Consider the following 22,775-nt stretch of genomic DNA (forward strand, 5'->3'; position numbering starts at 1 on the left):
AGGGCAACACTTTCCCACCACCCTGCACGGGAGAGTCGTGTTCGCCGCAAAACAATCAGATAAAGTGTAGAACCAACTTGTTGTAGACGTGGTGATGGGTATTTTGTGCAGTGATGGGTGATGTGGTCATGGCCATCATCAACTCACTGCACTTGAGAACCCAGTTTCATCACTGGTGCTGGCTGCCTGCTATTGAACCCCGGATCTCAGCTGGTGCCAATTCAGCACTGTGACCTCTGAGACACCCTGCCTCTTTGCCGCCTTGCAGGACTCTTGGTTGTACTAACTTTTTTTTTACACGGAAAAATAACATTTTTTCCCCAATCATTTTTAAGCGCCCCGAGACTACTGCCGATGATATTCATAATGCGCTGAGTTGTTTCGATTTAACCACCGTGAAAGGTTTGGATAGTTGGTCAATTTTTATGCGCGCTGAGATAAATATTTAAAAGGTCTCTATTTGTTGGAAGAACATCTTACACAAGTGCTGTTTCTGGTTGTTCATTGTTTTCACCGAACTAAATGAGGGCTGTTTGCACTTTATTCCTATCCTCATGGTTCATGAACATTTCGTGTAAAAAAACCCTGTGCTGAGCCAGCCGGGATGATGAACTTTTCCCTACAGATGCGCTGGGAACGCTGTCTATTTGGAATCCTCCACTGTAAAATATTAAGCAATGCTCCATTTGTTGATGATTTATTAGTAAACTGTCCGATCACTTATTAAATCTATATTAAGTTCGCTTGCTTGCTTGCGTGCTTGCGTGCTTGCTTGCTTACGACCGTGCAAATCTTTCGGTCGTTTTTTAACCCACTTCCCGTGATCCAATCGAGCTGACATTTTCCACACAGACTCGTTGTGCGGGACAATTAATTTTCGTGAAAATTTTTTTCCAAAATGTTACACTGTTTAGGGAATTTTTTAAAAATATTTCATTACCAATTGCTTAATGCTGGCAGACAATCATCTGACCCATAGGTGGCAACCATCTCAAGCCAGAGGACGAGAGGACTCTAGCCGCCACGCATATAAAGGATTTATAGTGAAAAACTTTGTTTTTACGGGTTAATTTCTTTTTAATGTTTTTGGTGTGTTTGTGTGTGTCCACCCCCCCTACCCCAAACACAAACAATTTATTTAAATTGTGTTACTGGCATCTCATCACTCTACAAAAAAATCCATTTGGAAATGTTGCACACAAATTAGAGAATGCCTATCAGAACAGATTCACCACTGGTCTGAAAAAAAAAACACGTCTTTTCAAGCTGTCTTTTTCACCCTTGATAAGTAGAACCGATATTCTAAATTCTCATCTTGGGAATTTAGGCTAAGTTAAGTGCAAAACCAAATTGAATGTGATGGGGGTGGGGGTTGTGTGTGTGTGTAGTCATTCAACCTGGCTATCAACTGGCTGCACTTGAAACCCCAATGGATGGGGTGGCTGTCAGAATTCAATCCCCAGGTTCTCAGACTGGTGTTGTCTCCTGTCCTGGTTTCCACGGGATCCACGTGCCTTTTTGTTAGGTAGCCTATCCTATAAAATATGTAACTTTTCCGTTTAACACGTAGACTTTCGCGAGCAATGTCACCCATGAGAGGTTTTTTTGGGGGGTTAGATCGCGTAAATATATAAATGTTGTCGTTAAACGCGCTACCACCCGACACAGCCAACTAGTAAGGGTTGTCATGTAAACAGAACGTGGAGAGAAAATCCACAACGCTTGCAATCTGAGTACAACGTTTCGCCAATAATTACAACTAGAATGATCAGGCGACAGCCAGATTTCTAAATGTTGTGGATTTGCTCTCTAACACACAACCGGCGTGCTGTACTAGTAACGAATTGGCATGTTCTGTTTACGTGACAAACCTTACTAATTGGCTGTGTCGGGTGGTGGCGGGCTTAATTTATATATTTACGCGATCTTACCCCCCCCCCCAAAAAAAAACCTGGATTATGGATGTAACTTTTTCCACGGTTTTTTTCGTCGGCTGCATCATAATAATGCAAAAAAAAAAATCAACAACTGTACTCAAAGCCATGCATCTACATGCAGTTCTCCCCGCTTCGGCTATTGTACGACGATACGTCCCAGTATATTTGAAACCTCAGAAGTGGGAACCCTACCCCTGAGGCCTGAGACATCCAGCCACTTCCAGTAAGGCTTTCTTAAACTACTACACTATGTCATACACGTTTGTTATGGCTATCAACGGTTAGGATTACGTACGGCGCGAAAGAAGTTTAAACATTCATACAGTTTGTCACAAACCTGTCAACCCCTTATCAGTGTTTTCTAGATTTGAAGCTTTTGTGACTGCAATGATTCATATCCTTAGGTTTTATCGGTAAAGTCACGTAGTTAAAAACAGTGCCCACCTTATTACAGACCAATTCAGACATGGTCACCCCGTGACCTTATACATCTCAAAGTTCATCCTAAAAAGTCCCATCACAATGGAGAGAAACACAAACAAATAGACAAAACATTGCTTTGCCCGTATTGAAACTGCTGTACGCCGTTTGGACCTGAATAACTCAATTTGCCCGTACAAGAATACGGGGTAAACCGTGTGGGGTTACAGCTGTGCTCGTGCCAGCCCCTATTGGTGCGTTTACATTCGCTGTTGGCATTTTAACGACGCCCTTCCTCGTTCGCGATGGAGCCCCCACACCGCACACGATCTACACGAAAAAAAGCCCCCCCCGTCTTCCTCGTCTGCCGCTGGCGACGTCTCTACACCTTTTGCCGTCCACATTAAAGCGAGGCGATCGATTTCCCACGTGGTTCCCACGTGGCCTAAAGGGCTTCCGCTTCGGTCAATATCACGTACGTTGCCAGGTGAGATGACATAAATTCGAGAATCATTATCACTTTAACCCTGCTTCAAAGATGCGTTCTTTCTTCCACCAGCAGTATTATTGAGAGCATTTTTTAAATCCTTTATATTAAGTTCGCTTGCTTGCTTAGGACCGTGCAAATCTTTCGGTCGTTTTTTAACCCACTTCCCGTGATCCAATCGAGCTGACATTTTGCACACAGACTTGTTGTGCGTGACAATTTATTTCGTGAAATTTTTTTCCCAAAATTTTACACTGTTTAGGGAATTTTTTAAAAATATTTAATTACCAATTGTTTAATGCTGCCAGACAATCATCTGACCCATAGGTGGCAGCCATCTCAAGCCAGAGGACGAGAGGACTCTAGCCGCCCGGTGCCACGCATATAAAGGATTTATAGTGAAAAACTTTGTTTTTACGGGTTAATTTTTTTAACTTTAGAATGCACTCACCAACACGTTAATGGCCTGACCTTTCTCCCACAGCACACCTAGGATGACCCCTCGCAAATCCACCGCTGGATGACGGCCTCCACCGTGCCGGCGCGGCTGGCGTGGATAGTGCTTCTCCCCTAGCACAGGAGCACCGTGCCGTGTCGCCCTACGACTTGCACATGGAATGAGCTGCACTGCCCTCTACTGACCAACGTAGGAGCTTCGCGAGCAGCCTCCGCCACCAAGATTTGTGAATGTTACTGCTGCTCGCCCCGTCCGAGCAACGGGACTTGCTCGAGCCTGCTCCAGCTTAGGAGATCACACGGGGGATCAAGAGGATTCCCTGTGGGTTTGGTCCCTGACAGATAAGGAAGGGGGGGGGGGGGGCGTCAGGCATCACGCGTTGGTAATTCCTCACAGATTAAAGGGCACCTCCCAGCCCTGGCAAAGGGGAACGGTCTCAGCCCTGTTCTCACACTTGCGCTCTCTCACTCTCTATCCCAGCCCAGCGAGCCCATCCTCCGTCTCGAATACCCCATTCCTCACTCTCAGCTGCCCCCTCCTCACTCCCAGCTGCCCCCTCCTCACTCCCAGCTCTCTCCTTCTCAGCTATCCATTCCTCACTCCCAGCTACCCATTCCTCACTCCCAGCTGCCCCCTCCTCACTCCCAGCTCTCTCCTTCTCAGCTATCCATTCCTCACTCTCAGCTGCCTCCTCCTCCCTCCCAGCTGCCCCCTCCTCACTCCCAGCTCTCTCCTTCTCAGCTATCCATTCCTCACTCTCAGCTGCCTCCTCCTCCCTCCCAGCTGCCCCCTCCTCACTCCCAGCTCTCTCCTTCTCAGCTACCCATTCCTCACTCTCAGCTGCCTCCTCCTCCCTCCCAGCTAACCCTCCTCACTCTCCCCTACCTCCATCCTCAGCTACTCTTTCCTCACTCTCCGTTACCCCCTCCTGATGACTCCCTCCTCACTACTAGCAACGACCCCTCCACCTTCTCAGCTCACCCCCCCAACTCACACCACCCCCCCACCCCCCAGCTCACACCCCCACCCCCCAGCTCACACCCCCACCCCCCAGCTCACCCCCCCCCCCAGCTCACCCCCCCCCCCAGCTCACCCCCCCCCCCAGCTCACCCACCCCCCCCCCCCAGCTCACCCCCCCCCAGCTCACCCCCCCCCCCAGCTCACCCACCCCCCACCCCCTCAACGTCCACTGCCGTTGCGAGACGGCGTGCGGCTTTCAGAGAATGAGGCCACGAAATAACCACAACACAAGGGGAAGTGGCTCAATTTTCTCCGTAATCACCGCGTCTGTGGCCGCCACCGGCATCACGGCAGAATGCGCGATTCGAGATCTCCGTTCTTCAACAGAGGGGGGCTGGGGGGCTGGGGGTGGGGGCTGGGGGAGAAAATAAAAATAGGGCAACCGTCGGTAATTAGCTGCAATTGTCTGATGGTGCACCTGCATGGAATCCCCGTGATGATGGAAAGGAGGAGAGTGGCCCCTTTTTTTCCGGATTCAGGATTTCCAAAAATTTTCTCGAGCAGCACTACGCCTGCAGGTTGTGTGCCAAATAGAAGGGGATCTCAGTACCACGTCGCTCGCAGCTCTCCTCCTTCCTCCTTTAGTCGTGCTCTGCCCCCCCCCCCCCCCCCGATGCAGCAGAGGTTCTCTCGTGTGCTTGCAGACTTCATTCCTCAGTGGGCTGTACTTCAAGTTCTGCAGCTGCTCGCAGCAGCATTCTGCGCAAATGGAATTCACATTCCTCCCTCGTTGATGATATAAAAAGGGGCAGCCCCTGCAATTGCTTTGCTCGTGCCACTGCTGCTGGCAGAAGGACATCCAGCTCAAAATAGCTCCCTTGATTTAAGTGCTGTGAAGAAGGGTTATTGCCCGAAACGTCACCTATTATATATATTTTTTTCTCATTTCAGGGCAGCGCTATTGACGAATTTGTTGAGTTTTATTTTGTGAACTAGGCATGTAGAACTCCTTTCGCAACGTACGTAGCCAACCGTGCTAAATCGGAGGTGCTGGGGAAAGACAACAAACTAAACACGAAAAGCAGTTCTAAAGAAAAGGCCGACTTGGCCTACCCTTCGACGGACGTGGGGATATCCGCGCTTTAGGCCACCATACGCGACCTGCTTACAGATCAACTGAACTACGGTGCAGCCGTTTATGCTGCTGGGTGGAGTGGAGAGAGAGAGGCACAGAGGCATTTAAGAAACTCGCACCGTTGTTTAAACTGCCACGCTGGGAGATCGACTCTCACCTATGGCAGCGTCCGCTTGATATAAGGGGCCCAATAATCTGTGAGTTCCTATGTGTGTACGTGTATTATATATATAAAGCATTTGCACGCAATAAAACAAACATAATTAAAACCAAGTGTGCTCTGGAAACTCACAAACCAGATGACCCCTGATGGTTATATAAGTTCTAGGGGGGGGGGGGGAAACCCGACGCATACGTGCATATTTTACAGGATGATCAAGACGAATGACGGAGTTACAGCCAACGGAATAGGACACGTCTGAGAGGACATACAGAACCGAAGAGATGGAGCGATTGAATCGGCGCCTCGGCTGGCACGTGCCAGGAGGATTACTAAATCGCGAGAGGTGGCAGCAGCTTGGAGGAGGCCTTCACCCAGCAGTGGATTGGCCATGGCCGCTGATGGTAACTACGATGATGATTTATCTGGTGTCTTCACACACGAGCAGTGTTCTATATACAATCGTATGCTTATCCGTTTACAATATTCCTCCAAACTGATCCACCACACACTAACAAATCAACCAACCCGCCAACGTGAAATTTGGACATTTCTGCCAAAAGTTCCAATTTCCTTGGCAAAGTTGACCATGAGACTGGGCGCACCAAGGAGGCAACTCCCGATAGCGACTTCACGGTGGAGTCTGAGATTAGATAAGCGCGCTGAGAAGACTGTGACCCCGCTGTGTGTGTGGTGTGTGTGTTCTCCGAGTGTACAATGTTTCCTTGATGATCGACGTACCTTGGCGGGGGGGGGGACATCTTCACACAGCGACAGAGACAGACAACGAACAGAGCCGCTCGCCTCCCGCCAACGCTCCTCGCAACATTTATTCCGGGCGATTTGACAGGCTTCGTAACATTGAGTGCTCGCAATGCCGCATATGCTATATTACTTTTCTTAGAAATATAAAAACAGCTGGAAGGCTTTGCAGGGCTCTGCCAGTGGAAGGAGCCGTACAAACAAAAATTAATCGAGGGCGAGGGAGAGCTAAAAAAAAACACACGGCGCCAATAAAAGGGGACGACGTGCCCACCTGCTGGGTGCTCCGAGCAGTTGCAACGCGCGGCAATGAAGCACACACATATTCTTTGGGGCTTTCGGTAAAGTCACGTAGATAGGTTCAAAGAAAATAACAAAAAAGAACAAAAAAACTACGACGTTTCGATGGCTTGTGTTGTGATCGAAACGTCGTAGTTTTTTGTTCTTTTTTTGTTATTTTCTTTGAACCTATCTACGTGACTTTACCGAAAGACCCAAATAATATGAATTCCTGCGGTCACGACAAGCTTTAAGTCAAGATTTAATGAAGCACAAGTTCGTGCGTGACCCGTCGTACCCCGATTACGATGCCGTTATACGAGCCACGGCGACGGCATCAAGCGCCGCTGTTCCTATTCCTAGCCCTGGCAAGACATTTGAATCCGGCTGGGTTAGGTTTCCGAGCAAAAAAAAACGGATCGCATCTTTCCCTACGGCACAGCGCCGCGACGCGGAGGTGATATGTGACGCGACAAGGTCCGATTCGCGACCGCTCAGACAGGAGCGAATTAAAACAAAAGAAATGCACACAAACACACGCAAAATTGCACGCAGCTGTACACGGGAAGATTTGGCAGCGTCGTGCGACGCAAGAACAGTGAAAGCGACACCATTCCCTAGCATTTAAATGCATTCGCCCAGAGACACGACAAGCACGGAGAGACGAACTCTGCGTGCTGACGCACATTGACGCGTGCCAGTTGTGCTCTGGCGTGGGCCGGTGTGACGGTTCCTAGACTTGTGGCAATGTACCCAGAGCGGCAAAAGTAAATGGAAAATTGGCGACACAAGCCAGAGTAGTACGCCCCCCCCCCCCCCCTTCTTACCCTATATAGTCGCGTTTCTATATTAGCTCTCTTCACTTATTACAGTGAATTTGACTGTAACGGTTCCACCTGAAGACGGAAGCTTGTGTTGCCTCCGAAACGTCGTGATTTAATTTAGTTGTTTTTCATTTATTTGTTTATTTTTTACCTACGTGACTTTACCGAAAAAACCAAAGAGTATGAATCCTTGCAGTCACGAAAACTTCAAATCTAGAATGTGGCCATGAAACCCAAGCTACTGGGCCATGTAGTAAACCACTGTAGTCTGATTTTCGATGCTTGCGTTGTGGCCGAAACGTCGTGAGAATTATTTAATGTTTTATTTTTATTATTTTATTCTACGTGACTTTACCGAAAGAACCAAGAAGATGAATCACTGTAGTCTGCACTGCTGCAACGGAGGAGGAATAGCAAAACTCCACAAACTCTCTCCTGAAGCCCGTGGTGGCCATCAGATGTCAATATTGGCATTTAGCTCCTCAACACGGTGCTGTCATCATGAACAGTGGCTCAAGGAAGGGGCCGTGATGCCACAAGCCGAACGGGGAGGAGTACTTGACAGAGCAGGGGTTGTCTCGAGCTGCTTACTGAGAAGTAGAAAAAGTTGGCGTAAAGGTTGTGCTTGCATTGGATAGGGGAGCAGACAGCACGGCGCCGATTATTAGCAACTCACGTGCAGTGTGCGTGACTTGGGTGAGAACAACTTTGGGGTTTCAGCCGGAATGGTGCAGGAACTAGTTTGGGACGCCACTTCCATCTCGTCTTATTTTTGCAGCGGTGTGTAGGCACATAGGCTACACGAAATACAGGATTTTTATGGATTGGCGTGCCTTGTACTCTAGTGGTAGTACCTTACGCCGACAATCATTCCTCCAGGCCAGGCCAAGGAACATTCCGGAGAATATCGATGAACCCAGTCTGACTGAGAAATACGTCCGGGTTTGGTTCATGGAAAAAGGTCGCACACCCTGCCTTTGCGTGTTGATAAATCGAGCTGAATGGGGACCCCAAAGACTGTGTAACTACAAGCAGCAACGTTTTCAATTCTTGTTGATTTTGCAGGGTAGAAAAGTGTGTGTGCATGGGTTTTTTTGTTTTGTTGAATGCACCAGGCAGTCTCTGTGAGGCCTCTACAAATCCCGCACAAAATGGCATGTTGATATCTGTTCACAGCAAGTATACCGTCGACCGATTTGCTTTCCAAATAAATATTATCCAGCAGCATTTGCTCGAGCAAGCAAAGTCTGGACCAGTTTCAACTGTTGTTAAGCAACCGCTTCTGGGTTACAAGATGTTATTGGCAAGAGAACTCCATCTAAACTATGGGGCCCTGTTCCATGGAAAAAATACAATACTGGAAACAAATTGAACATTATATTGCTATAATGGTATCCAGACACAGTTTCACGCGCTCCCTCGCCACCTACTGACCATGCCGGCCACAGGGGGGCAAGGGGGGTAAGTTTACAAAAACAAGGTCTATGAAATAACATAACCGACACGCACCAGGTGAACTTATCATCGATATGAATCCCGTAGAGCAGTGGTTACCTCATGTCTATCCGTGGGGCGATACCTCGAACGCCAGACCCCATCCCCCCGACCTCCCATCGTGCGCACTTTCACGCCGGATTCAGTAAGAATGGGGAACCATCTGGCCTCGAACTGGCCGCTCTCTACCCATGAGCTTACGGCTTGAATGCTCCGTTCCTGCGAGGGCTAACGGGGTGTTACGCCGCTGCTTCCAGGAGGAAGGTTCATCATTTAGATTTAAAGCTTTCGTGACTGCAGGGATTCATCTTCTTGGTTTTTTCGGTAAAGTCACGTAGAAGGGACACAACGCAAGCAGCCGTCCTCAGTGACGGCTGCTTGCGTTGTGGCCGAAACGTCGTGAGAATTATTTTATTATGTTTTATTTTTATTATTTTATTACTTCCCTTCTACGTGACTTTACCGAAAGAACCAAGAAGAGGTTCATGATCTTTCCAGTTTGCCAGGATGGCCTTCCCAGCAGTAGCCAGCGGTTCTTAACCCGTGGGTCGCGGGGCTTCGAGTGCTGTCCCCTTGTATGTGTGGGTTTTCTCCGGGTTCTCTTTGTTCTTACCACATGCCACACAACCACGAATGTAAATGGGCCGACATTCCAATGCAGGATACTCCTGAATAGGAGTGTTGAGACTCATTAAGGGTTTACTGTATAAATAAATGGCAATAGTACGTCTATTTCTAACACGTACGCTTTCTCGACCAGTATTACTGTATTCATAAATAAGGTTTTTGGGTTAGATCGCATTATTATAAATGTGTCGCGACCCTCCACCACCCGACACGGCCAATCAGTAAAAAATGTGTCGCGTTAACAAAACGCCAATTAGTTACTTCTTCAGCCCACCGGTGTGTTTGAAGAGTGAATCCACAACATTTAGAATTTGAGTTGTTCGACGTGAAGCCATCCACCTGCTTCCACTCTTAAACAGAGCAGGATGACGTCATCATTGTTGAACCCCATTAGGTTTCGAAATCAGAGGCGGAAGTGGGGGGGGGGGGGTATTGTAGTTATATAATAGATTAGTAATCAGTTAATTAGTATCTGATTCCTCTATAAGGAATTGTAATATGTATTGTGTATTACTTAATAATACGCTTCCAGGCTGCGCTAAGTCTATAGCTAACAGAGCTGTTAAAATTATTTGTATTTTTCTCAATTTCGATGGATTCTCTAATTAGTCTTGGCCAGTAATAATTAGTTTTGCATAACACTTCCACCTTATCAAAATCAACTGAGTGCCCTTGTTGACAAGCATGTTTTGCCACTGCTGACAGTTCTGTTTGAGATGATTAAATGTTCCTTTGGTGTTATTTTAGTCTTACGCTAATGTTATGTCCCATCTGACCAATATAGCATTTACCGCATAAGCAATTGATCCGATATACACCTTCTGTTCATAAATTCGGTAATTCATTTTTAGCACAAGACACTAGTTTATTAATTTTGTGTACCGTACCAAATCTTACTTTAATGTTTTGCTTTTGTAAAACACGGGCTAATTCGTCAATTATTCCTGAGATATATGGTATTTTAATTATTTTGATAATCTGATCAATTTCAGCAGTATTGTTGTTCGGTCTCGGTTTGGCATTCAATGCTCTGTTAATTTGAGCATTATTGTAGCCATTCAGTCGTAGTGCTTCTTTAACAGGGTTTAATCTCTCTCCTTAGACTTTCACCATCTGACACTGTTTTTGCCCGATGTATGAGCGTCTTGATGAGAGAGGATTTCTGTGCTGGGTGATGATGCGAATCTACATTCAGATAGGCATCATTGTGCATTCCCTTTCGGTAGACGCTGTGTGGTATTTTGCCATTTTGACCGCATCCAAGAAAAATATCTAGGAAGGGGAGTGTGTTGTTCACCTTCATTTCCATGGTGAACTGGATGGCCGGGTTTTGTGCATTGAGATGATTTAAAAATTCATTAAGTGTATCTTTACCATGTTGTCAGACATCCAAAGTGTCATCGACATATATAAACCAAAAATATGGTTTTAATGTACTTGAGGCAAGTGCTCTTGTTTCAAAGTTTTCCATGTACAGATTTGCTATAGCAGGAGATAAAGGAGAGCCCATTACTGCTTCCTTTGTTTAAAGAGTCACCTCTCCATAAGAAGTAAGTGTTATTTAGCAATGGTCAGCTAGTTTTGGAATATCTTCTGGTAAACCTGTCTTCTTTACCAGTGTATCAAGTAAATTAAGTGACTCGTTAACTGAAGCCTTAATGAATAGAGAATTCACATCAAAACTCACCAAAATATAATTGGGGTTAAGTTTAATATCTATAATCACATTCACAAGATGTTCTGAATTTCTTATAAATTAAGATGTAGGGCTTGATAATTATCAAAACAATAAAAATACCATAAATCTCAGGAGTAACTGACAAATTAGCCCGTGTTTAGCAAAAGCAAAACATTAAAGTAAGATTTGGTACGGTACACACAATTATAATTCTCTAGTGTCTTGTACTAAAGATGAAATACCAAAGTTATGAACAGAAGGTGTATATCGGATGATTTGCTTATGCGGTAAATGCTGTATTGGACAGATGGCACACACTTTTTACCGATTGGCCATGTCGGGTGGTGGAGGGTTGCGACACATTTATAATCACGTGATCTGACCTAAAAACCTTTATTATGAATGTCTATTTCTTTTGTTATTTATTTTTTGTAACATTTAAAACTTTCAAAACTGTTGGCCTGATTTGAGGCCGACAAAAGGGCCGTACATACACACATGCAGGACTCTGTACTTTCCTCTAGGGTACACAAACGTAGGACATATCATGGGAACAAGAATATCTCAAAATACCGGGAGAAGAGGGGGGAACGATGTGTAAAAAGCATTGTCCCCAGTGGGGTGTAACTATTGCTTATTATTACGCAGCTGACAAAACGTCCAGGGATGAGTTACAGAGCAGCTACCTAAAAAAGCGACTGATGCTGGTAAAACCAGGACTGCTGGCAACCCGAGACCAGGGCTCGGCAAGCTGCGGCTCCCGGAGCTGCATGCGACTCTTTGAGGACTGCTTCTGACGTTATTTATTCAGGACCGACGTCTCCTATTTGCATGCATTGCGGCTCTTGAAACATTGAGGGTTTTTTTTACCGAATTCGAACAAAAAATGTCTCTTCTTATTATTTTGGTTGCCCTAGACCAATGCCAGTGCATAGCAGTGATCCTTGCTTTGATTACATCTAGTTCTCAGGTGCAGTACAGTTCATGGTCTCAGCCCAGTCACCAATGACCACGCACGCACACACACGAAAAAAAGCCCCGCCATCACGTTCAATTGTCTTCCGCACTTAACGTGGCTAAATTCCACCTCCGACGATCGACCATCTACTCAGCGCGGCCGCCTCAGCAGGAGGCAGACGAGGGACCCGCGGTGAAAACGAGGGACAGACAGGTGGCAAAGCCCCGAGCGGGGCGTTCCCGACCAGCGCGGCCTACCTTCTGGCGGTCGAAGGAGAGGCCGTCGCGAAGCACGTCGCCCGTGGCGAGCTCCCCCTCGACGGCACGCAGCCGCTCGGCCATCTCCTGGGCGCGCTCCTCGGCCCGCCGCACCCGCCGGGCCCCGTCGCGGCTCTGCTCGGCCTCGCGGTGCAGCTGGGCGGTGAGGCGCGACACACGCTCCTCCAGCTCCGCCGTCAGCTGATCTCGTCAAGGAGCAGAAGCCGTCACGCGAACTCCGGTCACTCTTCACAGCCGGCCATCGAACAAAGACGGTCATTACGGCATCGCGCGCTTTCGGAATGCGCTTCTGCGGCCGTACGGAACGCTCTTCCGTACGATATTAGGAAGACACTGGAGCTATGCACTTTTAAATCTAGATTGAAAACGTAGGTTTTTAAAACTGCTATTTGTGTTTAATTTGTTGGCCTTCCCCCGCACCACTGATTTAGCATGGTTGCCTACATGCAGTGCTAGAGAAGTTCAACACACGTACACACAGCTGCGCGGGCACGGAGAGCCAGGGTAAAACGGAGCGATCGCTCCACCAATGCAGCGCGTCACAAAACCTCTGACGGGCCCTACATTGTCAACGAGTCGTGTTTTGGGTGTCGTTAATCCAGACGGACCTAGCTGAAATGAAGCCCTGGTCCCAAGATGTTAACTCCCTCGTCTGGTATGCAGGAGGTCATAGGTTAGATCCCGACCCTGTAGCCTATTTATTTGGAGTTTGCATGTCCTCTCTCCCCGTGGTCACGTTGATTTTTCCCTCCACATTTAGAACCAACATGAGCTTATTTGTCTGCTATAAATTCCACATAAACCACTTAGTTGAGCGATCATTTGTGTCCAGGTCGTTTCTGGAAAAGAGCTATATAGCTCAGTGGGCTTTCCCCCACCTGACGCCACTGCTTCCTTCTTTTCAGACAAACCGACTGCACGTGCCACCACCCCGCTCGCTTTGTCCACTCCGCCCTGGCGAGGGCGCTGGTTCAGGGTTGGCGTTTAGCACCGATCGCCCCATCGCCGTCGCGTCGTGGGAGAGATGATCGATTTGGAACTCTGGCAAAGTAATTCAACTCTCTGTGTGAGAGAGCGGCCCACGGAAGTGGATACTGTGAAGTTACCTCCGAGATTCCGCACAGGCGGGTTGTGGTTCGATATCAACGTTAGTGGTTTCATTTAGAGTCACGATTATGGAATTAATTTATGGTTGTGGTTCAGAGAGTTTAGATCAAGAGTATGGGTTTATCCTCAGGGTTTAAGTTTAGGGTTCAAGTTTCAGGCTTAGATCAAGGTGGATAACTATTTAATGAATTAGTTCAGGGTTGGGGTTCAGGGTCAAATCAAAGGCGATCGTTTAACCTCTGGACTTCGTTCGGGAAAAAAAAAAATCTGACATTTTCGTGACCCGGTTTTCACCTCGCGGTTCATTTCACCGGCGGGTGTAAGCGCCGGTCGCCAGCGGCCGGGCGCGCTGCTCACCGCCTTGCCCTGCTGCTGGGCGACCACCAGCTGCCGCACGCGCTCCTTGACGTCCTCCTCGCCGCCGCCGCCGCCGCCGGCGCCCGCGGCCGGACGGCGGTCGCGGCCGCCGCCGTCGTCGCCGTCGGAGAGGATCGCGGCGAGCTGCGAGCGGAACGCGTGCAGCGCCGCGTGGGCGGCGCGCGCCTCGTGCTCGCTGGAGCGCAGGCCGCCGTCCAGCTCGGCGCGCCGGTGCTCCCACTGTGCCAGCTCGCGCCGCGCCGCGTCCCACGCACGTTGCCCAGCCTCCAGCCGCTCGCGGAGGACCTCCACCTCCCGCTCGAGGGAGCGCCGCGCCTGCAACGCCGACTCGCGCTCCTGCGGAGGGAGCGGTCCGTTGGGTCGTGTCAGATTGAAAACTCATTGCTGTAGAACGGATTTTTTGTGTTTCGTTTGTTGTCCTTCCCCCGTGGCTATGATTAGCTATATATGGTGCGAAAGAGGTTCAACATACATACATACAGGCCGTCGGAGAGTATGGTTCCTCCTTTTTGCTACTTCCCACTCATTATCATCACCGTCATTGTTATCAGCACTGTTATAACTTATAAATTCAGTATGGTTATCATCATCGTCCTCGTTATCATGATTGCGATCATCACCATCCTCCTCTTCCTCATCATCATGTTCAGCATTAGTATCATTATTGTAGTCATCAGCATCATTATTGTCACCATCACCACCACCACCGTTGTTCAGAATCCATCCAAGACCATACATGACATGCAGTGAGATATGCCCTGTAAATTACGTTCTCATCCTCGTTTTTTAAAGATATATGTCATCAGCGTTACGTTTATAATGGCGCAATCGGAGTTTGCATTTAGCGCGTTCTGCCGGCTCCTATAATTTACTCGCTTCCCACTGAACAGCGCCAGTGATGCCACGACCATGACTCACAGAGACGTTGCCGGTGTGATATTCGTAGGTTTAATATCATTATCCGTGACATTTGCTGTTCACGAGCATCTCCGGCACGTATTTCTCTCGAACAACGAGGGAATGATGTATATCCGGCCAAGTAGCTCCGCGGTAGAGCCAGCGGCTCGCAATCTGAAAGGTTCCGAGTTCAAATCCTGGTTGGTTCTTGACTCAGCCCATCATTCTTCTGGGGTCAATAAAATAGGTATCACTTTGTGAGGAAGTCAACAGCGGTTGTGCCTTATGGTTAACAAGGAATTTCCACCACTGGCTCAGTGATCATTCCATCAATGTGTCTTCTTAAGAGCTGATAGAATCACATGCGGATACATTTGGATATCTTGCAAGGTTAGTGCAGCAAAATGCGTGCGCATTATCATCATCGTTGGTACATTTGGTGTTCACGCCATTCGTATAGCTCGAGGCTACCATCAAAGCGCTCTATGTATCACAGTTGTCTCACGGTGAGGAGCGATGTTTCTGCGTGACTTTCACCCAATTAGCTAATCTTAGCAATTTGGATCGTAACACGGGCACGTGTGGCCCACTCTTATCCTCGTGATTTCAGAGGCTCTTTGGCAACCACTGTGAAAGCACACGGCGGGGGAACTTTTGGTCAAACACACGAGGACGGCCGTATTGACCGGGGCGAACCGCCGGGACTCGAACCGCGAGCGACCCAAATTGAGATTTACCGCTTCGGCAAAAATTGCCACGTGCCCTCCCGCAGAATTCCCTCGCACGTACCCCCCCCCCGCCTCCCTTACCTTCCGGAGGGCTTCGGCTTCCTGGCCCTGCGAGCTGGCGACCTTCTGCTCGCGGCCGACCTCTGACACGAGGCGCATGATGGTCTCGCGACTCGCCTTCGCCTCCACCTCCTGCGAGGCCAAGGCGCCCTCGAAGCTCGCGATCTTGGCCCGCTGGAGCACGCACTCCTGGAAGAGCTCGGTGGCCTGTGGCGTAAAGTAATATTTTTTACAAAAAAAATGTAAGTGAACAAACCAACGCAAGGCGCAGGGCCCACTTGGATGACGCGAAAAAAATATCGTCGGCCTGACAGCTGTTATGCCCCCACGGCACGTGACCGCGGGGAGGGGAGGAGAGTCACGGATGTAACAGATGGACGAAGACAAAATATTTACGGGGAAGAGGGGAAGAGAGAAAGAAATGTATGACTGGCAAATAATTTATTGCGAGTCACTTAATTGTAATTGATAATTTACATTTTTCAGCTTTGGGATTTCAGTTCAAATATTCGTCACTGTTATTGGTCGCGAGTCAAGCGTCATCATGTGCAGCGTTGAGGACTACACTACCGCTCAACCGCAAACGCACGTGCACACGCACATTGACACGCGTGCGCACGTCCAGGCTGTCTAAACATGTGCATTGTTGTGTGGTGGGTTTTTTTTTTACGATGGGAGGAAATCAGAGCACCCGAAGGAAACCCAAGCAAAACAGGCGGAGAACATACAAACTCCACACACGCATGCAAAGCCAAGCCTTGCACTGCAGGGGCAAGTGCTGTTAGCGAGCACCTATGAAGGCCGGCACGGCACACGAGGGGGTGGGTGGCCAGCAATGTTTACACACTGCACCAGGTACTCATTTAAGGTTGAGTCGACCTAGGGGAGACCCAGGACCGGTTCAGATAACCGTCACTGGTGTTGGCAGTGAGTGGGAATCTATCTCGGGTCGTAGCACATGAACGGGGTGGGGGAGGAGGGGGGGAGAACATATGAACGCATGCGAACTCCACTCAAAATAAGGAATCGAAGCCAGGTCCTTCTTGCTATGAGGCACAAGGATGACTGGCACCATATTCTTGGTTCTTTCGGTAAAGTCACGTAGATAGAAAACTAAAATCTAAATTTAAAGCAAAAGACCCACGACGTTTTGATCGCAACACAAGCGGTCTTCACCAGTTGGACGAGCACTGGCCACAAGCCCTGCCGCACTGCGGGACGCCACTCGGAGACGCGTCAAAACCACAGCGCTGTGATGTTGCGTCTACTCTCGGTCATCAGCAGGCAACGCGCAACGCACCTCCTGTTTCACCCGACAACGTTCAGTGGACCCACGGTGGAATTCGTTTTAAGCACGAGGAAAGTTTTGTTGTTGCTGTAATTATTGAAGCAAGGCGTAATAGGCTGCTTAGCGCATTAGGGGGCACGCGTCCCTAACTCGCTGTCCAGGCCGTCTAAACATTTAATTACTTACCTTATTGCACACTTACCACTTAAAACGCAATGTTCTAATCACGTAACGGATTCTCGAGAGATAAGCCCGGCTTCATAAAGAGCCGCAATAACATCTGCTCCGCGAACGGAATAGCGCACATAATCTGCCGCTTACGTTCGAGCTAATCAGACTCGGTGTTATATATTTCTAACACATGTTCATTGCGGATAATCTGACGGTTAACTATCCCGGCTTCTGACAGCTCTGCCAGGTCCCTGCGTTTCATTTTTTTTTAACGAGAATTCCTCCAGGGCACGGGCTCATCCTTTGAAGCGTCCAAACGCGCAACTTTTGATGCTAAAAAATAATGATGAGCAATCGGGCGGCTGGTGCCATAAACACAAAATACAAACATGCCCTGTATAGCCTTAACATACTGTTGGGGCAAGTGCTGTTAGCGAGCACCTTTGAAGGCCGGCACACGAGGGGGTGGGGGGCAAGCACCACGCCCGACCACCTTTGTCTCCCCAGCGGCGATGTTTACGCACTGCACCAGGTACTCATTTGAGGCTGAGTCGACCTAGGGGAGGCCCAGGATCAGTTCAAATATTTGTCACTATTATTGGTCGCGAGTCGGGATTGAACTCGGGCCGCCGGGGTCATCACGCAGAGCGTTAACCATGACACTACCGCTCAACCACAGACGCACGTGCACACGCACATTCACGTGTGTACACATACAAGGGGTAAAGATTCCCCGTATAGCAATATCAACTTCTGGGGCAAGTGCTGTATCGCGAGCAGCTATGAAAGGCTGTCGGAGCACACGAGGGGGTTGTTGTCGGGAGCAACACACCTGGCCAGCCTTCTTCTCGCGGCTGCTGACGACGTTTGCACATCGTGCCAGGCACCCATTTAAGGCCGAGTCAACCCAAGAGAGGCCCGCGCTCACACACACAAAACACATTCGCACGGTGCGCTTCAGGGGGCGCGGGCGAGGGGCGCGTAGCCGCACGCACCCGGGAGGCCAGCAGGTCGATGGGGTATTCCTCCGCGCGCGCGTCCACGTTGAGCCCCCTGGACAGCTTGTCCACGGCATCTTCCAGCCGCTTGTCCATCGCCACGGCTCTCTGCTCCGCCTGCTCCCTCTCGGCCAGGTGCAACCTGCGGAGGGGCGGTACCCTGGGCTAAATTCCACCCGGCACACCGCATCCAGTGCCCCATGTTCTACCTATAACGCGTGTTTTCACGATGCGATTTGGATACAACGCAATTGAGTGAACAGTACTACGTCGCGCCAGTAGCAATAAGCGGATGCACGGCTGCCTCGGGAGTAGCAACGCACAAGACGGGATGCTGCTGGATGCTTCTAGATGCCACCCACACGCCTCGGTCTTTGTTCGGACTGCATACGCATCTCGCGTGTTATCGCCGACTGTGCTTTACCACTACATTCGGCATACATCATTCAGTGCCTTTGCCACTGGTTTCATAACATCGTCAAATTGTCTTTAGGACTGAGCAAAATAAGGTGAGCTGTGTCCTTAAGTGTTCGGTGCACTGAAGAAAACAACATCGCACCAGTGCTCAATAGACTGTCTTATCAACGGACCAGTTCTTCACGTCGAGGCCTACGTGGGGCTTACGTCGAGGCCTACGTGGGGGCTTATGTCGAGGCCTACGTTGAGGCCTACAGTGGGGGCTTACATCGAGGCCTACTTCGAGGCCTACGTCGGGGCCTACGTCGGGGCCTACGTGGGGGCTTACGTCGAGGCCTACTTCGAGGCCTACGTCGGGGCCTACGTGGGGGCTTACGTCGAGGCCTACGTGGGGGCTTACGTCGAGGTCTACGTTGAGGCCTACGTGGGGGCTTACATCGAGGCCTACTTTGAGGCCTACGTCGGGGCCTACAGTCGAGGCATCCGTGGAGGCTTACATAGAGGCTTACATCGAGGCCTACTTCGAGGCCTACGTCGGGGCCTACGTCGAGGCCTACGTGGAGGCCTACATAGAGGCCTACGTCAAGGCCTACGTCGGAGCCCACGGGGGCCTACATAGAGGCCTATGTCGGGGCCTACGTCGAGGCCTACTTCGAGGCCTACGTCGGGGCCCACGTGGGGGCCTACGTGGGGGCCTACGTCGAGGCCTACGTGGAGGGCGCTCGTCAATGGAAGCAGAACAATGAAGCTGATGGGCCAAACATCTCGTCTCTCCACGTCCACATCACGCAACTATTCAGCCTCGGCGCCTCCAGGCCGCACGGCCGCTGCTGCTCTGCTGTAGTACACACAGCTGCGGCTGCTTCGTGTATGACTCCTGCAACTGCAGTTGGGTCGGCTGCAGCTGCTACAGCAGCTACAACAACAACAGCAGCTACAACAACAACAACAGCAGCTGCAGCAACAACAGCAGCAGCAGCAACAGCAGCAGCTGCAACAGCAGCAGCTGCAGCAACAGCAGCAGCTGCAGCAACAACAGCAGCAGCTGCAGCAACAGCAGCAACAACAGCAGCAGCTGCAGCAACAACAGCAGCAGCTGCAGCAACAACAGCAGCAGCTGCAACAACAACAGCAGCTGCAACAACAACAGCAGCTACAACAACAACAGCAGCTGCAACAACAACAGCAGCAAGATGGCGGCCGCGTGTGCGTTGTGCTGCATGGGTGTGGGCTGTGCCTGAGAGTGGGTGAGGGTGAGCTGCGTGTGAGTGAGCTGTGTGTGTGTTTAAATTTAGTGTTTTAAAGATGTCAATTCACCTGCTGTGTATCTTACTACTGTCCCTCCCGGCCATATCTAGTGCCACACTCAACTCTACAAACGGCTACCCGCGTTACTTCGCGTCAATACTTATTGCTAAATTTGCAACTACACCTGCTAATGAAACAACTTATAGACACTTCTACACTCCATCATTATATCCTTTTAAACCCTATCTTTGTCCCATTACTTCACCAGCACTCCTTCCAAACTTCATTCTGCTCTTAAAAATAACACCATCTGCGAGCTGCTGCTATTCGTCCAAGGTTCGTCGCTCTTCATCCTTTCACAGAAAATACCTGTGCAAACTATTAATTCTACTTTTCTTATTTCTGGGTGGTATTGAGCTTCATCCTGGACCAAATGTAAAGAACTCATATAATTCTGTAGATTTTTCTGGCAGAAAAGGTGTTGGTGTTCTACATGTCAACATCAGAGGGCTTTTGATTAAATTAAGTCAACTAAAACTAGAAGTAGCAAATCTTGACCTGGACATATTTTTCCTAACAGAAACATTTCTTACTCCTGCCGTCAATGACTTGAAGATTACGATTGACAACTACAATCTTTTTCGGCTTGACCGAGGATCTAAAGGAGGTGGAATTGCCATCTATGTTCGTAATACTATTGCATGTTCACCAGCTCACTCCTTGTTTAAAAAATGTTGCTTTGAAGGTCTGGCTCTCAGAATAACTCTCCCTAATAATCAACACATATTGGTAGTGTGCTGCTATAGACCGCCTAGTAGGAAGGATGTTGAAGCTGCATCTGCACTGAGAGAGCTTCTTGGGGGCCTCCCTAAAGGTGAAATAGTTTTAGTGGGTGATCTAAATTGGAATTGGCTAAACCCGCCGGCCGTGGCCACAAATTTTGCAGATGAATTTAACCTGTTTCAATTAATAAATGTCCCCACAAGACCCAACCTAAAAAATCCGGGACAGTAATCTCTGCTTGACGTCCTATTGACAAATGCCCCTCACAATTTCGCACTGACTGGTGTTCTAGGTAATAACCTTAGTGATCACTCCTTCATTTTTGGGGTGAGATCATCAGCCAGACCCAAAGCCCCCCCTAAATTGGTTGAGAAGCACTCCATGAGACACTTCAGCACTCAGGCATTTACTAATGATGTGCTTCACTCGGATATTGACAAGGTCTGTGATATTACAAACCTGACTACGGCTTGGGAGACCTTCAGGTACACGTTTCTCCAAATTCTTAACAAACATGCTCCGTTGGTTAAATTTAAAACTAAAGGCAACCGTCCACCATAATTTGATCATTTGATTACAAAGCTCATGAAAACTAGGGACAAGGCTTGGGCATGTGCTCAGAAAAGTAATTTGGTCAATGACTGGCTAGAATACAGAATTTTAAGGAATAGATGTGTCAAAAAAATACGGCATGCAAAAAATAACTACTTCTCTTCCACTCTCCTTGAATCTCATGGAAATGCCAGGATTTTCTGGAAAACAATCAAATGTATCGAAAAGGCATCCAAAACAGATCATATGCCCGTTCAGCTTAACCGAAATGGGGAATATTTTTCAGATCCCCAAAAAATAGTTGACAATTTAAACCTTCATTTTTCTGAAGCTGATACCCTATTTGATAATGTATTGGGAGTCACCCCTGCTCATGCAAATTCCTACACCCCTATCCAAACATTAAGCGAATTTAGTTTTCAGCCAATCCACGAAAGTAATGTTCTGAAACAACTGTCCTGCCTAAAAGGGTCCTCCTCTACCGGAGCAGATAGTATTCCCGTCTTTGCTCTACTAAGTGTTGGTCACCTAATATACAAACCTATAGCCCATATTTTCAACCTGTCCATCAAAGAAGCATCAGTTCCTCTAGAATGGAAACATTCCTATGTTCGTCCACTTCACAAAGGGGGCCCTAAAGATGATCCAAATAACTACCGACCTATCTAAATTTTGTCCCCGTTGATGAAAATTTTTGAAAAATTATTGACCTACCAAATTAGCAGTTTCCTGTCCGCCAACAATCTATTACATCTAAAACAATCTGGGTTCCGAAAAAAATACAGCACCACATCTGCTGCATTAGACTCTCTGAATCACATTTACAGTAGCCTTGATAATAAGCAGTACTGCGCCTGTTTTTTTCTTGACTTGTCCAAAGCTTTTGATACAGTAGACCACAACATCCTGCTTAGTAAAATAAGTTGCCTCGGTTTTTCCGAAAACACAGTAAAATGGTTAAAAAATTACCTCTTTTCTCGCACCCAAACTGTATTCACAGAGGGTTGGAGGTCAAACAGTGTTAAGATAACAAAAGGGGTTCCACAGGGTTCCATTCTCGGCCTCCTCTTGTTCTCTCTTTATGTAAATGATTTGGGCACTGAACTGGATTATTCCAGGGTAAATCTTTTTGCAGATGACACGGTACTAATTACTGCTGGCCGCTCTCCGGATGACGTGATTGCTAAGCTCCAGAGTGATTTCAACAAACTACAACATCAGCTAATTGCTCTTAAACTAGTCCTAAATTCTGCCAAAACCAAGGTGCTATGCTTCTCACCAGGACTAAAGCGGGAAGTTATTTTTCCCCAATTACATACCTTAAATAATGATCAAATAGAGCAAGTCAAGATCTATAAGTATCTTGGGGTCATCCTGGATTCAAAACTGAATTTTGAAGATCTTCTTCTTCTTTAGTGCTGCCTAACGGCGTGTGCGACTTCACGATGATATTGGTCCCGGTCTAGCACGGCGTGTAGAGTTTGTGCTGTTGTTAATTGTAGCCATGTTTTGATGTTACTGAGCCATGTCGTTTTTGACCGTCCTGGTCGTTTTTTCCCTTCGATTTTTCCTTCCAGGATTTGCTTTAATAGCTGGTATTTGTGGTCGTTTCGGGCAATGTGGCCTAGGTAGTAACACTTCCTGCTAATGATGGTCGTCAGCAGTTGCCTGTCAGTGCCCATATCTTGCAGA

General features: G+C 48.4%; 1 protein-coding gene across 6 annotated transcripts in view; it reads right to left on the reverse strand.

The window, feature by feature from the left end:
• LOC133341421 (coiled-coil domain-containing protein 170-like) overlaps positions 1 to 22,775 on the reverse strand; it is an 85,639-nt gene that overhangs the window by 39,105 nt on the left and 23,759 nt on the right. For 5 of the 6 annotated variants that reach the window (XM_061550039.1, XM_061550035.1, XM_061550034.1 and 2 more), the window contains 4 exons: positions 18,081 to 18,225; positions 15,648 to 15,833; positions 13,858 to 14,277; positions 12,436 to 12,636 (listed from right to left, as the gene is read on the reverse strand). In XM_061550039.1, coding sequence (XP_061406023.1) covers positions 12,436 to 12,636; positions 13,858 to 14,277; positions 15,648 to 15,833; positions 18,081 to 18,225 — 952 coding nt within the window. The remainder of the gene's footprint in view (positions 1 to 12,435; positions 12,637 to 13,857; positions 14,278 to 15,647; positions 15,834 to 18,080; positions 18,226 to 22,775) is intronic. The other variant, XM_061550036.1, reaches the window with a different exon arrangement.

This window comes from Lethenteron reissneri, chromosome 11 (assembly GCF_015708825.2).
Source record: "Lethenteron reissneri isolate LAM-NWPU_2019-01 chromosome 11, ASM1570882v1, whole genome shotgun sequence".
Lineage (NCBI taxonomy): Eukaryota > Metazoa > Chordata > Hyperoartia > Petromyzontiformes > Petromyzontidae > Lethenteron > Lethenteron reissneri.